The sequence below is a fragment of the Periplaneta americana genome, chromosome 7, assembly GCF_040183065.1.
Source record: "Periplaneta americana isolate PAMFEO1 chromosome 7, P.americana_PAMFEO1_priV1, whole genome shotgun sequence".
Taxonomy (NCBI): Eukaryota; Metazoa; Arthropoda; class Insecta; order Blattodea; family Blattidae; genus Periplaneta; species Periplaneta americana.
This window is the reverse complement of record NC_091123.1, coordinates 84,139,129-84,156,924: the sequence shown is the minus strand read 5'-3', so window position 1 is coordinate 84,156,924 and position 17,796 is coordinate 84,139,129. Positions and strand designations below refer to the sequence as shown.

Genomic DNA, 17,796 nt, shown 5'->3' with positions numbered 1-17,796 from the left:
ATACGTAGTAATATGTCAAGTGTGCGGTAAAAAGGTCGGGTACTCTATGAAATCACAACTGAAGAGTCTTACTTACCCTATACCTGCCAGATATTGATATTAAATATTTTCATGATTTTACATATTTTGGTACATATTCAGGCTATTTTTCTTACATGAATATGCACATATTTCACATAAAAATCCGGTCCTTACTCATAAGAGTTTATAATCAGTCAACCTTCTTATTGTATCCAGCTGTTTGCTGACAACACAAAGAAGCCACCGGCGTGCCTGCCGATCTGAAGTTGCACTTGGGTGTGGGTTCGATCCCCGCTTGGGCTGATTACCTGGTTGGATTTTTTCCGAAGTTTTCCCCAACTGTAAGGTGAATGCCAGGTAATCTATGGCGAATCTTCAGCCTCATTTTGCTGTCACCAATCTCATCAACGCTAGATAACCTCGTAGTTGATACAGCGTCGTTAAATAACCAACTAAAAAAAAAACAAAGTCCACTGTAGTCTTTTCAGTACTTCTTTTCATGAGAAATGAGGGGTATTTTGATTGGTGTTCATTATAGATGCTTGTTGGATAGTTTCTTTCATGTTCACAGTATAGACAATGTAATAACATTGCATTGAAAGTTAGTTTGTAAGAATCTGTAAAGTGACTTGATGACTATGGTCCGTTCCCAACTTTGCAACTCACATCACTGTAATTAATAAGATGGGTTCATTTTAGAAAAAGTGTTGTGAAGCATCTGCATAAAACCACGCACCTATTCATGGACCAATTGTGTATTGAGTAGTAGGAGAAACCCAGATGGAAAACTGTCGGGTTGTCTTGTGATAATAAAAAGAAATAAATATGACCAATATTCAATTAAAAGTCACTTTAATACTAACACATTGGCTTGAAAATTATTAACATCAAAACACACACACACACACAGGCACAAGTGCTTCAACACACATATCCATTCCCTTCCCCTTTCCCTGGCAAGAGACGGGTAACAACTCAACATAGTAAAAGAAAATCCTAAAATAACCCCGATCTCTAGCGAGGGAAGGGAGGGGGGGGGAATTAACTGGTACCATAATATAAATGAAGAGTTCATGAGAAAAACACGTTTAGTCACTTTTGCAAATTTTTCAGTAGGGTGTTGACAGACTTGCAGAATTGACAGTTTCTTTCTGTGTAAGCCTTTCCTTAATATGTTTATAATGTGGAACCAAGTGAATTATTCCCCTGTATGAGTAGGGGATCTTAAATATCTCAACTTTAACTGCCAGATTCAATTAACATATAAAAGTTACTAAATTTGGACCAAACATGTTTTTCCATGGTGTTACAGACCAAACATAACCTAAGCTGTTGATAAAGCGTCGTAAAATAACCTACTAAAATAAAAAAAATACAGACCAAACTGAAACTATCTCATCTTGAAATATACACACATGCGTCTCAGGAGGAAATCTTAATGTACACTTACATATAGAAAACAAGAACACCATAAAACTCGGTTAATTCATTTGCACACCAGTTCACCACCAGAAACAGTATTTCTCACCAATATACAGTAGAACTCCGATTATTTGTCACTCTATTAACCAATTGGCGGATTATCTGACTGTCTGTCTTTCTCTTGCCTTTTTTTTTTTTTTTTTTTTTTTTTTGCTATAGAAATATATGAAATAGGTATTGCACATTATATTAGCACGTTTTTTTTCTAGAGAGTGTTATTACAAGTAATTACCTTTACACAGTATGGTCTACTATTAGAGTTGTAAGCTTACTTCATAGACCAGTATACAGTAACACCCCGATTACATATAAAATGTCCTCCACGGGTATGAAAAGAAATCGTGTTGTGCTAAGTATCGAAAAAAAATTGCAAATCAATGAGTGGTTTGGGGATAGAGGAACTGTAGTTTACCTCGCATCAGAATACGAGACTGGAATTACAGCTGTGTGCAATTTAATACAAATTAAGAATAAAGTGTGTAAAATATGTAACTTTACAACACGAGATCTCCACTATTCCCATCTCTCCACACACAGCCATTACAGTAACTTTCCTTGTCATTTAAAAACCCGTCATTAACAACCAGACTTAAATTAGTGAACTTATGATCATCTACCTAGCGTGTTAAATACAAGATCATGGAGGAAAATACGAAAGTGTCAGTATTATTCACTAAATTTATCAAAATCTTTTATGGTATGTATTATCCAATTTTTTCGATTAACTATTCAGTCCACCACCTTCATTACCACAGATAATAGAGGTTCTATTGTACATGCATAATCTCCTAGTATACAACATAGAAAGTCGAACAAAGACACTGAGCCTGTAGTAAAAGTATTCGTACAACCAATAATAGTAGTGCAGAATCAAAATTTCAATATGGAACAGGGTCTTGCAGGCAGTCGATGCTACTGCGACACTTGCTGATAACAGACTACTCCACTCAGAATAGAGTCCAAAACAGGAAAACATAAAAACCGTTAGAAATTCGAAAGACTCAATCATTGAACCCATAGCACTTAACCTTGACACCCAGAAGAACTGAGAGTCAAACTGCTGTGCTCTAGCGAGAGAAAAATGCTAGCGTAAGTCTCGAACCCCTGGCAGCATAGAGAGGACAACTGCCCTTTATTAAGAAAAAGAAGAAAGAACATAAATTAAATGAAATTAATAAAGTAAAAGGAGAGGAATAAAACTTAAATAGAGGAGAAGGATGAAGGAAAAAGGAGGAAAGAAAATGTGGCAGACAAAACAAATGCCACAGTGTTATAGATTGTTATGACTTTTTATATCATGACAGTAGTGCTAGACTCTAACAGTTGCTAATTTTAGTTTAGAATATAATAATTGAACTTGGTTTTCGTAAATTTCAGGTCTCTCACAAAGTTGTTTAGTCAAAACTGTGAAATTAAATTAGCTGGAGTGACCAGAAATTTGTTCACCGAAAAGAATATATAGATATAGATTACAGTTGTGCACGCAAAAACATTACTATATGAAAATGAGGAAATTTTGGTAATTGCCACCATTATAGCCTATAAGCATTCGGCATTTCATTTCCTTATTAATAAAATTATATAAAATAAAGATCCACTTCAAAGATTTGTATTTCATTACCTCTCAACTGATAAGTAAAATGCACACCAGAGCAAGGTATTCACAGTCAAGTTGTGGACAACACATTTTTCCTCGGAGGGTGCCAGCATAACTTTTCGCGTTTTCGTAACTTCTAGTGACGTGATTTATTGTGGAATAATCAAATAACAAATATGCATGTTGGGCCTTTATTACTGCCATTCACTAGTAACAGTGAAATTCACGATTGTCGGTCTTGTTGCACCAAACAACATCAGAATTAACTGAATGACTTGGCATTGTCATGGAGCAGCATCCATTTTCCAGTCCTGTGCAACTCTGGCCGAACCCGCCGGATACGCTGTAGCAATCGGTTCAAAATGGACTGGTAAAATGCAGCAGTAATGGTTTGACCTGCAGGAACAAATTCCTTGTGGATGATGCCGTTGTTGTCGAAGAAGGCGATCAACAGTGTTTTCACCTTGGATTTTTGCAGACGGCTTATTTTTGGTCGCTAGGAAGTTGGTGATTTTGATTCCGGATCGAACTGGTAGCACCAAGTCTCATCTCCCGTGATGATGGTTTTCAGAAGCAATGGATCCTGGTCACACATGGAAATGAAATCACCAGAAGTTTCCATCCATTTTGCTTTCTGCTCGTCTGTGAGCTTGTGCGGCACAAATCGGGAGCAGATCTTCCGCTTACCCAAATCATCGCTGACGATGGTGTGCACCGTGTCCTTGCTAATGTCCAATTCCTCCGCAATCAATCTTAGAGTCAGTTGCCAATCATGTGCCAGCATTTGTCGCACTTTCTCGATCATTTCTGGGGTTCTGCTTGTCGATGGCTGACCTGAACGTGGCTCATCCTCAATTGTTTCCTTCCCTTCATGGAAGTGTTTAAACCATTCGTAAACACATTTTCTGCTCACGGCTTCCCTCCCGTACACCTGCACCAACATTCCATGTGTCTCCATTGCAGTCTTCCCCAATTTGTAGCAGAACTTGATGTTTACACATTGCTCCATTGCGCTGTGACACTTCCTCTCACACTGACTACTTTCAACTGGTTGCAGTCTGTTTACACTGCCAGTCACATGTATTGCTTGCTGTGTATCAATTCTCCCCAAGTCTTTGAAGAACCATGCGCATGCGCAAGCACATGCGCCAAGTTACCGTTCAGATATGACACCATTCACCGAACTTTTTAGACACACCACGTATGTGGTGAACTTACTATGAAATCCCAAAGGAAAATCACTTTTCCTGTAATTAAGATGTCATAAATTGCTTAGTTATTGATTGGAAAATCAGATGAGTCACACCCGTGGTAATGCGAACTTATTATAATTTTATTTAATATCATGAAAAAGTTAATTTGCTTTTAACAAGATGTTTAGTAGGTGTTGTCTTACGAAAATTATTTCCCATTCTGATTTACAGAAATCTGCATCTTATACATTAACACCATCACTTTTCCAAATACTGTTACACCCATGATGCATTTTTAAAGTGTAATGTATCAGAAGATAGTTACAATTTTTATCTCACAATTGTTTACTGCAGACATTAATATGTTATGTTTAATATCACTGACGTATTTGCAATTCTTATTGAAATTTAATATTAAAATTTACACTTTGAAGTTAAAGAAATGAGTACAACTGTCATGCCTGTGAACGTGGAATGGCTATGTTGTACCTATCATTAAGACTCTGATTTGTAGGCCTGCAGTGTTATTAAAGCTTACATTGATCATCATCATGCAAACAAGTATAAGGCCCAAGGCCTGTTACGATCTCAGTGTCATTCTCAGTTCACCCTTTTTTTTTTTTTGGATAGTCCAAAGGTCTCTTGCCTTGGAGACTGTACCGCTATTGAAGCATGGCTTTTGGAAGTCTATTCTGATTAATTTGTTGGACATAGTTTTTCCACTTGTAAATTGTGAGACAGGTTGTAATATTGAAGTTCTTGCATGATATCCTCATTTCTTTTGCTGTACAAGTGAATATATCCTAGTGTTGCTCTCCTAAATTCCATTTCACTTGCCGTTATTCTGCTGATATCAGTACTTCTCCTTGTCCATGCTTCACATCCATAACACAGTACAGGTCTAGCTAAGGTTTTATACTAATGTATTCTTATGTGTCGCTGTACTAGGAAAGGCTTCATAAGTTTGTTGATTATTCCCATTGTTTTATTGTATTATCATTGTAAATTCATTTACTATTTCTATTAATTTGTTGTTTAACCAAATTTTGCTTGCAACCAGGTATTTTCCGCGAAATGGCATGACATTTGTTTTTTCAGTATTGATTTCCATGTTGTATTTTGTGCTGATTATATTTAGATTAAGCACTGAATACTGAAGCTCATCGTTATTACATGCAGTTAGGGCTAAATCAGCAAAGAGAAGACTATCAGACTGTACATTTCGACTGATAGAAATTGAACTATCACACATCTGTTTCCAATCTTTAATGATTTGTTCATATATATAATGAGAAGTAATGGAGATAGGCCACTGCCACTGCCTTGTCTTACTCTGCTATGAATTTGTTGCCAATCTGAAAGTCTGCTGTTAGTTCGAACTGCTATCAAAGTTGTTTTGTAAATGTTACAAATGTTAATTAAAAGCTATTGGTGGACATGATCATCTGCTAGCACCTGAAATAATTTATTTCTATTGACTATCGAAAGCTTATTTAAAATTAATAAAAGCAATGTGTGTCTTGAAATTGAATTCTCTGTGTTTTTCAATTAGCAATTTATGTAAAATGACCATCACAGCAAGGGACCTGCCTTTACAAAAACCATTTTATTCTTCTCCAGTGATACCTTCAAAATGCTCGTATAATTTGTTCTTGAGAATATTTGTATAGGCCCTATATATATTTTGTATCTGGAGTTCAAAAGACTTATGCTTCTATAATTTTCCTTTAGTTTTGGATTCCCTTTTTGTGAATGGGAATTATCACTGATTTAATCCAGTTTTATGGGATGTCTTGTCCATTCCAAAGCAGATATAAAAATCTGCTTGGTAAAAAATTAAGACTAGCATACTTGAATAATTCTAATCTACTCCTGGAGCTTTGTGGTTCTTAAATTTATCTTAACTGTGTTTCAGTTCGTCAAAATAAATTATTTTTTAAATCCAATGATTTGAATTTTTTCTCTGTTAATAACAATATTATTTTTATAAATCTAGAATGAATTTTTTATAGTTCTGTTTCGCATACATTTTATTATAGTATATGTTCATGTCATTTGAGGATCTCATTTGACTCCAGCAATTAGTTTTCTTATGTCAGTGATTTCCAACTGGTCAACATATGATGTCGGAGCTCATTTCTCTTGGTACAGAGTTATGGATCATTCATCAGAACATGTGATTCCAGGTCTTGTTGCCTACTTCTGTTTGCATACTACATTTTGTCTCCTATAGCTTACCTGCTTCTACATTTACCTACTTCTCTTTTCCTCCTACAGTTTGCCTACTACAATTTCCCTCCTATAGTTTACCAGTTCTGTATTTGTACCACTTTTCCCCATCTGTGATAAATAATGTACAGTATATTACCAAGAAACGGATTGATCCAAACTTTGCTATCACTTCAAAAAAGGTAAAAAGGAATCGTGTTTGACGTTTCGGCCATTGTTCAGACCTATCTGACCTGATGATGAAACCTGTACGTAGTTTCGAAAGTTGGTACTATCCATTTTATATAAACAAGATCGTAATATTAATCTATGTTCAGTTGTTTGAAGTAGTCAGACATAATTAGACTAATAGAGTAGGTGACCCATCCATTCAGATCTACGTATCTGTACTGATGATGGAACCTGTATGTTGTTTCGAAAGTTGACACTGCCTGTCATAAGTAAACAAGATCGAAGCATTAATGTATGTTCAGTTGTCTGTAGTAGCCAGACATAATTAGACCAATAGAGTAGGTGACCCATCCATTCAGACCTATGTACCCTAATGATGGAACCTGTATGTAGTTTCGAAAGTTGGTACTGCCCATTTTACATAAACAGAATCGAAGCATTAATCTATGTTCAGTTGTCTGTAGTAGCCAGACATAATTAGACCAATAGAGTAGGCGACCCATCCATTCAGACCTTTGTACCCTAATGATTGAACCTGTACATAGTTTCGAAAGTTGGTACTGCCCATTTTACATAAACAAGATTGAAGCATTAATCTATGTTCAGTTGTCTGAAGTAGCCAGACATAATTAGACCAATAGAGTAGGCAACTCATCCATTCAGACCCATCTGTCATGATGGAACCTGTACGTAGTTTCGAAAGTTGGTACTGCCCATTTTACATAAACAAGATCGAAGCATCAATCTATGTTCAGTTGTCTGTAGTAGCCAGACATAATTAGACCAATAGAGTAGGTGACCCATTCATTCAGACCTTTGTACCCTAATGATGGAACCTGTACATAGTTTCGAAAGTTGGTACTGCCCATTTTACATAAACAAGATTGAAGCATTAATCTATGTTCAGTTGTCTGAAGTAGCCAGATATAATTAGACCAATAGAGTAGGCGACCCATCCATTCAGACCTTTGTACCCTAATGATGGAACCTGTACATAGTTTCGAAAGTTGGTATTGCACATTTTACATAAACAAGATTGAAGCATTAATCTATGTTCAGTTGTCTGAAGTAGCCAGATATAATTAGACCAATAGAGTAGGTGACTCATCCATTCAGACCTATCTGTCATGATGGAACCTGTACGTAGTTTCGAAAGTTGGTACTGCCCATTTTACATAAACAAGATCGAATTATCAATCTATGTTCAGTTGTCTGTAGTAGCCAGACATAATTAGACCAATATAGTAAGCGACCCATCCATTCAGACCTTTGTACCCTAATTATGGAACCTGTATGTAGTTTCGAAAGTTGGTACTGCCCATTTTACATAAACAAGATTGAAGCATCAATCTATGTTCAGTTGTCTGAAGTAGCCAGACATAATTAGACCAATAGAGTAGGCGACCCATTCATTCAGACCTATCTACTCTAATGATGGAACCTGTACATAGTTTCGAAAGTTGGTTCTGCCCATTTTACACAAACAAGATCGAAACATTAATCTATGCTCAGTCATCTGAAGTAGTCTGACATAATTAGACCAGTAGAGTAGGTGATCCATGCAGTCGAACCTTTATGCCCTGATTATGGAACCTGTATGTAGTTTCGAAAGTTGGTACTGTTAAGTTCCAGGATACAGCAGAATACCCAAAAATCTGTTTCTGCTCGTAACATAAACCTTCAATAATTTGTGTGTAGAGCCAGTATGCAATCGAAATATCATTAGAGCTATACTATGAATGTGAAAACAATAAAGATTTTAACTAATATCGCAGGTGAAAGATAAAAAAATGACTGATTAGAATAATAAATATCATCTATACATTTAAAAATGCCTTTAAACTGTAAGTCATTAATGTACCAGAAAAGAAAAGACACATCTGATTTAAAAGCTTAAATAAACAAGCAGTTCATTGTGTCTGTCAGGTGATGGGACAGTTATATTTTATGGTTCTAGAGAATTACTGGACATCAAATTTTGGCGACTGAAGGTTCTTTTATTTGTTAAAAACTAATAGAGGAACTAGTAAAAATATTCATTATATTATGGACATTTTGGGTCTGCAAAGTCTTCTTAACATTTAAAAGTGACAGAAAATTTGTTTATGTGAGGAGTTTTTTTGGAATTCGCTAATCCTTCTTTGACTTTATCATTATATGCAGATTTAGAAAGTAGTAGGCTATACTTGCGGTCTTACTAATAAAACTCTTATATAGATGTTTAACTGTCTTATACTTACACAATGATAATCACTATATACGTCGTGTATAACAGTACAACTGTTACACAGCTACATCATAGTTTCGTCGTTACTTCATTACAAAAGGTAATAGAATATCTGAGGTTCTCTATTGCATCTGATAGTGTGCACTAGTGTGCCGTGCTAAGTATTGATAGTAGAACTAGGCCTGATTGATTACACGCTATATTTTGGTCAAAGGGTACAACTACAGCAATGTAATTCTAATTATTCTATGCTTTTTGGTTTTTCTTCTGTGATTACAAGGCAACCATCATAAAATGATAATCAATACGAACAGCAGTTAGAGGGACGGCCATTTATTTTCTCTATATACAATGCTTAAACAAGGAGTTTTGTGTATCTAACTACTACAAAGCAATTCCCATATATTGTAGTTACATGCTGCTTATACATCCATTGCTTATGCATGGTTTATTAGTAACATTTTCTTTCTCAACTCTGCATAAGTATCGTATAAAAACTGTACACTGTTTATTAGTAAGACCGTTACTATGTAGAAATTAGCTGCAGTAATAGTATAATGCTGCAACAATGAAAAATTTATGTTGAGATTTTGACAAATACATGTTATCAGTATCCCTGATATCAAAGAACTTTGTTTGTGTGCAGCTTTTTCCCTGTAAACTATCGAACATATTTTTTTTAATCAGTTTGGAAGTTTGAAGAAGATGCAGGTGAACATTTGTTTGTATTAAACATAATAATTCATTGGAAGGCTTCTAGAAAAGAGATAAAGAAATAAACTTGTTCCAAGTCAGTTTTACTTAGGAAGAAGTACTGAAGAGATGAAATAGGAGCATGTTGTTACGAATGTTTCCTCCAGAAATTGTTTTTTTTAATGCAGAAGCTATGCTGCGCAAGTTGTATGCTACATCGTCGTCGCCATCATCGTCATCCTCCTCATCGTACATGGTATACCAAGATGAGAGCAGACTTCATTTTACATTACATCCTATGTGGCAATGTTGTGTGGTGCTGAGCAGGTATAAACAATCTTCTAGTACTGATACTTCTTGTATAACTTTGGTGTAGATATAGGAAGGCTGTAAACTTGCAAACAAGAAGGAATTTGGAAGATTTTGGTTATGGATAAGTCCTTCGATAAGTTGATCAGAGAAAAAAATTACACAATATCCTTGTTATTATAGAGGAATGAGAATGTTGTGTGGTGCTTAGCAAATGCAAACAATCCTCTAGTACTGATACAGTGAAACCTGACGAAATGGCCACCTCCACTCAAGTCACCTCAATAAACTGTCGTTTTTCTCTGGAACCGATATATTTTTCCCATAACATCTATGTATGTAAATAACCCCTCATTTAAATGGCCACCTTGCACCTTCCTCATATACTCTTTAGGCTGCCAGTAAACAAAGTTGTAAACTTTGTTACTCACGACAGTGAATGGGACGACATGATTGAACAAGCCAATGGTGTGCAAGATCATTAAAAATGCTTGTTTGGAAATGTATTGAATACTGTACTCTGTGGCTGAAATTTGGAGCAGTTTTACGTCAACAATACCATTGTTACAGAAAAAACATTCTCTCCAGTTTAGTTATTAAGTTGTGTGAAGTCAGTGAATCTATGATACAGCGTATATGTACAGTAATGGGTGATAAAAAAAGGGTGATTTTAAGTTTGTGGGAAAGGAGAAAAGTGATTCTCGAAAGGAATTTCTCCTATGAAACTTGCCAAAAAGACAGAAGGGATTTTAAAAGAATGGAAGAAAATACAAATTCTAGAGCGAAGTTAAAAAGTAAAGGTGATAGTGCATCTCTTTGCTTTAGCCCACAGTGAATTGGAAAAGCATCAGATAGAAACTGGCCTATACAGACTCTGCTGTAAGTTTCACTAAGACACATTTTAATTAATCGAACTAGTTTCTTGGGAATACCAAATTCAATAAGAATATTATATAAAACTTCTCTCTTAACAAAGTCATATGCTTTTTTGAAATCTATAAATAACTGATGTACTGTACCCTTATACTCCCATTTTTTCTCCAATATCTGTTGAATACAAAAAATCTGATCAATAGTCGATCTATTACGCCTAAAACCACACTGATGGTCCCCAATAATTTCATCTACGTATGGAGTTAATCTTCTCAAAAGGATATTCGACAAAATTTTGTAGGACGTCAACAAAAGTGATATTCCTCGAAATTTACTACAGTTAGTCTTGTCCCCCTTCTTAAAAATAGGTACGATTATGGACTCCTTCCATTGTTCTGGTACAATTTCCTTTTCCCAAATAGCAAGTACAAGCTTATAAATTTCGTTAGATAATGCACTTCCACCCTCTTGTATTAATTCTGATGGAATTTGGTCAATACCTGGAGATTTGTACTTTTTCAGATTTTCTATCGCATCTTCGACTTCAGAAAGTGTGGGTTCCGGTATAAATGGCTCAGCAGTTTGTATTTGAATTTCGTGCTGATCCTTTCTATTTGGCCTATGTATATTTAGTAGTTGTCCAAAACAGTTTTTCCATCTGTTCAGGACTGAATGAGAGTCTGCAAGCAAGTCACCATTCTCATCCTTGATCATGTTTACCCTTGCCTGATATCCGTTTTTAAATTCCTTTACACCCTTATATAAATCCCGAATGTTTTTATTCTTACTATTTATTTCTACCTCATTCAGTTTTTCCTTCAGGTAATCTCTCTTTTTATTCCTAAGTGTAGACTTGCTTCCCGTCTTTCATTGAAATAATTATCTCTATTCTCCTCAATTGGATCCTGTAAGAATTTCAATTTTGCCTGTTTCCTTCTTTCTACTACAGTGGAACAATCTTCATCAAACCATGGTTTCCTTTTCTTAGTTTCGTGATAACTTATGCTCTGCTCAGCTGCAATTTTGATATTATCTCGGATATTCTCCCACACGCTATTAACATCTAACTCTTCCTCAGCTTTGTCGGAAGTTGCTAAACTAGCAAACCTATTTGAAATTTCGACCTGATAATGTTGCTTAGTTTCCTCGTCCTTTAATTCAGAATATTGAATCTACTAAAATTAGCTTGTTGCTCTACTCGCTTGGCTACTGATAGTCTTTCTCTCAATTCTCCAATTACCAAATAATGGTCAGAATTACAAGTTCGAATGTCTACTATACTAGTATGTCTTCGTTTATCTATAAAGATGTGATCTATTTGGTTGTGTGTCATTCCGTCTGGAAAAGTCCAAGTATATTTATGTATATCCTTGTGGGGGAATGTTGTACTTTTGACAATTAAATTTTTTGATGTCGCAAAGTTGACTAACCTAACTCCATTGTCATTACTAGTTACATGTAGGCTGTCTTTTCCAATAGTTGGTTTAAAATTCAATATATCTTGTAATGAAATAAAATGAGGTCTGATTCTATTAAAAAATGTTATACTGGTAACCTTATTTTAGTGATCATCTGTACTAACGACCTTTTCTTAAGAATGGCTAGTGGCCGCTTGAGATAGGTTTTACTGTATATATTTTTTGTATTTGGAAAGGGAGCATTATGACCTAGCTTTGCGACCTAGAATATCTATTGTACTTAACTTTAAGTATGATGTATTCCCAACTCACACTGGCTGACTACACTAAGATTTGCTGTGTATCCAGATTTCGAGCAGACAACCCCAGTCGTTCATTTGCTAGCTGGCATTCAGGGAATACTGTGGAATGATAACAGAATGGAAATCAAATGGAATGGTACCTAATGTGGAAAAATGGGAGAACCCCAAGAAAACTCCAATTGCAGACTTCATCATAAGTGTCACTGCAGATTTTTCAAATGACCAGGCCTGACCGGGACTCTAACTGGGTCACGTGCATGACAGGCTGAAGATCTAACAACTCAGCCACTACAGGGAATATCTATTAATGAGACTTCTTGTTTAAGTTTTAGTTGAAAGATTCATACACAATAGTCGTACTGTGCTGAGCAGGATTAAATATTCCTCTACAAAAATAGTGCAGTTGGGTTTAGTTCAAATATGGATGTAAAGAGAAAGCATTAATTCACCATACCATAGTAGGTAATCATTGACTGCCTAATCTAAAAAAAAAATGTTGTACTTTTAAAGTGAAAATTTTGAGTTAAAAAGAGTTTACTCAGTGCTGGTAATTTTGTCATTTCTGGGATCCTGTCAAAACGGTCAGGTGTTAATACACAGATATGTCAATATGAGTATTGTTTAATAACGTCATTAGCAGGCAACCAGAGTTATGCTTTATATTATAATCAAGTAAGCTTGATGCTGTATCATGAGTTTTATTAGTAGGCTACAGTAAAACTTCATTTGTTTGTTTCTCACATATATGTTTTTTTTTTTTTGGTGTTCTGGCAAAATTCCTATTCTTTCCATGTTAATTTATTTCAGTTATATGTGTTTCACACTTATACGTTTGATTCTATTTTAAACCTTGAGAGGTACAAAACCTCATTTGTATGTTCTAATTAAATTTTGCTTAAAGTTAGGTTTGCCATGAAAATGTAAGAACGTGAAAATACCGTATTTATGTCATCGAATATAATACGTGTCTGTGCTAAAAACCACTCAAGATTAAAATTATATTATCAAGACAGGTTATAAAGACTCCCTTACTTGTAGCTATACATCACATTCATCCTTATTTGTAGTAATCAAAACTGTAACTTCCGGTCAACAGGTCTGATTTCGTGTCATCACATTGACAATGACTAAGTCATGCTACTTTTTCGTCAGCAGTTAGTAAATTCTTCTGTTTTAATTAAAAACGCACATTTGTTGAGAGTTATATTCATAAAATCTCACAATAAAAGAAAAATGTTATGAAGTCATTCTAGTAGTTAAAAATATTATTCTTATTAGTGATTGCCAAAAATGGACAAGAAATTACGAATGAGAAATGCACAAAAGACGAGATTCTCATTGTTTAAAATGTTCCATTTCTTCCCTCTGCACATACTTCTTTCCCCTCATATTGCTTGTGAAACAATACCTAGGGTTGCCAACATTTTTTTTTTAAGAAGATATGGGAGACTAAGGAATCGGCGACAGTTAAGCTTAAATTTAGAGTATTTTGAGACAGGTTTTGCCTCGCATAATGATTTTTAATAATCTTTTTTTACAAATTTAAAAATTCTCTGTAATTGAAGTTGATTACGATTTGCAGTTTTCAGTTGATTAGATGTGTTGCGCTCCTGTTTTAAACATCTGTTCACTTATTGTTCATGAGAGAAAACACCATTGCTCTCTCTCTGTCTATCAGCATTACTTTCTTACTTTCTGGTAAGCTTAGAACAAAACTTACCAGTTTTTTCAAATCTCCAATATTAACATTTTTTATTTTAACCTAGTCAGCATTGAAACCCATTTCTGCCAAGCAGTTACCTTCTATAGAGACTGCACATTTTAATGCATCTCTGGAACAACAAAATTGATCATCTTGAATAAAATCTTCATTTACGGAAAAAATAAATGTTCGAAATAAAGCTTCTACATTATGAAAAAAATAAGGGAGGAAAATGTTCAAAGAGAAGAAAAATACAGGAGCTGGAAGACTATTGAAAATTATTGCCAAATATGGGAGATACTGGGAAATATGGGAGAGTTGGCAACCCTAACAATATCATAAGGCTGAAAGGCTCTGGGTCAATATGAACTGTCTGATGAATGTTTCAGTACTTTCAGTGGAAGCTTTGCAGAAAGTTCCGGATTTACCTTGTCATTTGCAGCATTTTGCAAGAAGATGACATGGTCGTTGAGAAAATAGGTTATTTCTCTCATGTTACCTTCTTTCAATTTTTTTTATGTAACATAACACTTCTCAGCATTAACAGTTGGTGCGTATTGTATAAATACCACTAGTAACACAATAAACGAGTTCAAAAGTCGTGAAGATGTTATTACTTTTTATTAATTTTCAGCAGAGAAATAATTTTCAACTTTCGTTTGTGAACTAGTATATTTAGACATCATAGTTGCTCTTTTATGATAGGAGTTAAGTTACGGAGCCATGTCTCATAATCAGTAACAGTCTGGTTCAAAAATCTGTACCAATTAATGTTCACAGATAACACTTTTCTTTGTACGGCATGTAAAAAAAAAGTTAAGCTCTGATAGTGCATTTCCTGTAGTGCACAGGATTCAATCACTTGACAGAAGTGTAGAATCCTCTACTGATTATATCAACAATAATTCAGCATTCTGAAATTGTGTTTTTGATTTATAGGGCATTTGACCTTTTTTTTTTCTGGTCAACTTTTTTAGCATTTTATGAGATGTTGAGTGGATTTTGTAAGGAGAAAGTATAGAGAGGATCATTTAAAATTTGCCAGCACTTAAACTGGTTGCAGTATGAGCAAGTGCTGGTAAGATCCGTGCTGTCTGGTCCAGTACAGAAGGGGTGTACACAGTGGATGGTCAGCAAGCAGCACATGGTATAATGAAGAAAAGTAAATACACAGTACACTTCAATAAAGTAAATAAGTAAATACTAATGTTGAAAATTGTGTAGAACTTAACTGTTTATCAAGCACTTGTTGAAAATAATATCCTCCTCTCTGGATGCAAACATCACATCAGTATAGAAGATTTTATTTGTTCAGTAGTGTACCACACCATGATGATAAGTTGCTTCTAATAAGAAGGATAAGTTGCTTCTAGAAATGCAACTGAGAAAACCAACCCCATCTTTCCTTGCCTTTCCTGTACTGGAAAGCAGGAAGTGTACAAAAGTAATCCACTTACTTTTGAAGCTCTGGGAAATGAAATTAAACAAGTGTTAAGATAAATTACACAAAATAAGCTGCAGCAGGTGTATGAAAATCTTCTATGTCACTGTAATGATTGCATTCAGAGACGTGTAAATTATTTTCAACAGTTGCTTTGATATAAGGTAAGATCTACATAATTTTCAACATTAGTACTTACTTATTTACTTTATTGAAGTGCACATTACGTCTTAAACCTCACACATTTACTTTCCTTCACCATGCATGCACTACACCCTGGTGCGCCAGCTGACTGCTGTGTCCCTGCCTCTCCTGTACCGGTCCAGGCAGCATGGATCTTCCCAACACTCATTCACTCTGTCAGCAATTTTAAATGGTCCTTTCTATATAAACATATTTTATTATTTTATTTGTTTTCCATATAAGTATCTGGTGTAGTAAAACTGGTATCAAGTTTCAATAGAAATGTAATAATTGTAAAATTAATAAACTTTACTAAGTACATTTGAACAGACGGTGGTTTGAGTGACGAATTATGGAGAATTTTCTCTGTATGCATGAAATAAATTCTGTAATTTGTAGTGTAGTGAAAAACAGTAATGCGTATTTTACTGTCTAGATCAGTTTTGAATGAGAGAGTTATGTATACCAGAATCAAAAAATGTCCTATTGCTAAAAATTAATCCAATGTTCAATGAATCTTTTTTACAATACTTGCATCTAGTAACATTTCACAGCTTTAGCAACTAACTTTGAATTGATTTTAGTTTAGAAAATGTTTACTTACAAAACATAGTGTCTTTGCTTAAAATAATGCAATGTATTATTTTTCGCAGTGCATACTGATAATTAATTGAGAAAATTTGCCTTCCCATTTGTTCCTTTTCCCTTTTGATTTACTCTTATTTCAGAAATGAGCTGTGAATGGTCACTGGCAATGAAGCAACTCGTTTTCTGCCCATCTCCCAGGTGCTGTATGCTCACATGACTCCTACCTAACTGGTGCTCTCAGATGGATTTTATCATGGGATCCCCAAATTCATAACCAATGAATGTGAACGTCTTGAACTGAAAGTCATGTTTAATCCCTCATTCTGTGGAATGATATCAATAACACGTTAGACAAAGTATAATAGTTGCTTCAACTTTAATTTATGAATTATAATTCTGATGTAAAATTTAAGTAGGCAACTTGTAAAATAATTTAAGGTAAATTCTCTTCAGTGATTAATGTACCTTATAAATTTAAGTTAATTGTAAAGCTAGGCCAATGTTCTAGGAATGCTATACTGTTACGTAGCTTTACAATGGGATAATTTATAATTATATTTATTTTATATGTAACTTAATAATTTATTATCCTCTCTCTTTGAGGACATACACAAATATAATATACATGACTGTGCGCATGCACACACACTCACACTACACACACTCACATACTACATATACACACACACACACAAAAGAAAGTTATAATGAAAATAATAAAGTTGCCTGAACTTTGTTAATATTATTCTGAGTCATCCTTAAATTTATAGTGATATTTTGTTGATTCTTGAAGACAGTGCTTTGGTAAGTTGATGATTTTCCTTGATATATGCCATATAACAGTATAGAATTTAACAACTATGGATTTCCTTTAAAAAACAAATGTATTAAAAAAAACCTTACATTTGAGTAACAACTGTGCTTTTGTTTTTACCTGATTCAGGTTGAAAGTGGGGTTAATATTCCTTGCATTAAGTTAAGAAAAGTATCATAATAAGCAGTAAATTGTGATTTAATTGTGAATTATGTTCTTATCTGTTTGTAAAGTGCTGTTGTAATTTAAACTTAGAAAATTAAGAAGTGTATATTTTATTCAGGATTAAATTCTGCTTAATTGTAAAATACTGTGTACTACTTTCTTCACCTTAGGAACCTTATTTATTAGAAGATTTTTTTTTATAACATTAAATCCAATGGTAAGATTGTAAGTTTGAAAACTATTCACATATTAAATGAGTTTTAATTTTTTTAAACAATTTTGTATTCTACAGACTTTGTGTATTTTATTTGTTTAAATTAGCTTTTGGGAATTCTGAAAACTTTAAAGAAATGTATATTTTGTGCCAGTCTACAGCCGCTATGTCATT

At 34.5% G+C, this 17,796-nt stretch overlaps 1 protein-coding gene across 10 annotated transcripts in view; it reads left to right on the top strand.

Annotated features, from left to right (window-relative positions):
* The window catches only part of Pcmt (Protein-L-isoaspartate (D-aspartate) O-methyltransferase), a 60,735-nt gene extending 43,184 nt beyond the window's left edge, over nucleotides 1–17,551 (top strand). For 6 of the 10 annotated variants that reach the window (XM_069830948.1, XM_069830951.1, XM_069830955.1 and 3 more), the window contains 2 exons: nucleotides 9,802–9,940; nucleotides 16,570–17,551. In XM_069830948.1, the coding sequence (XP_069687049.1) occupies nucleotides 9,802–9,883 (82 nt within the window). In that variant the 3' untranslated portion in view covers nucleotides 9,884–9,940; nucleotides 16,570–17,551. The remainder of the gene's footprint in view (nucleotides 1–9,801; nucleotides 9,941–16,569) is intronic. The other 4 variants (XM_069830954.1, XM_069830957.1, XM_069830958.1 and 1 more) reach the window with 1 other exon arrangement.
* Nucleotides 17,552–17,796: the final 245 nt, after the last annotated feature.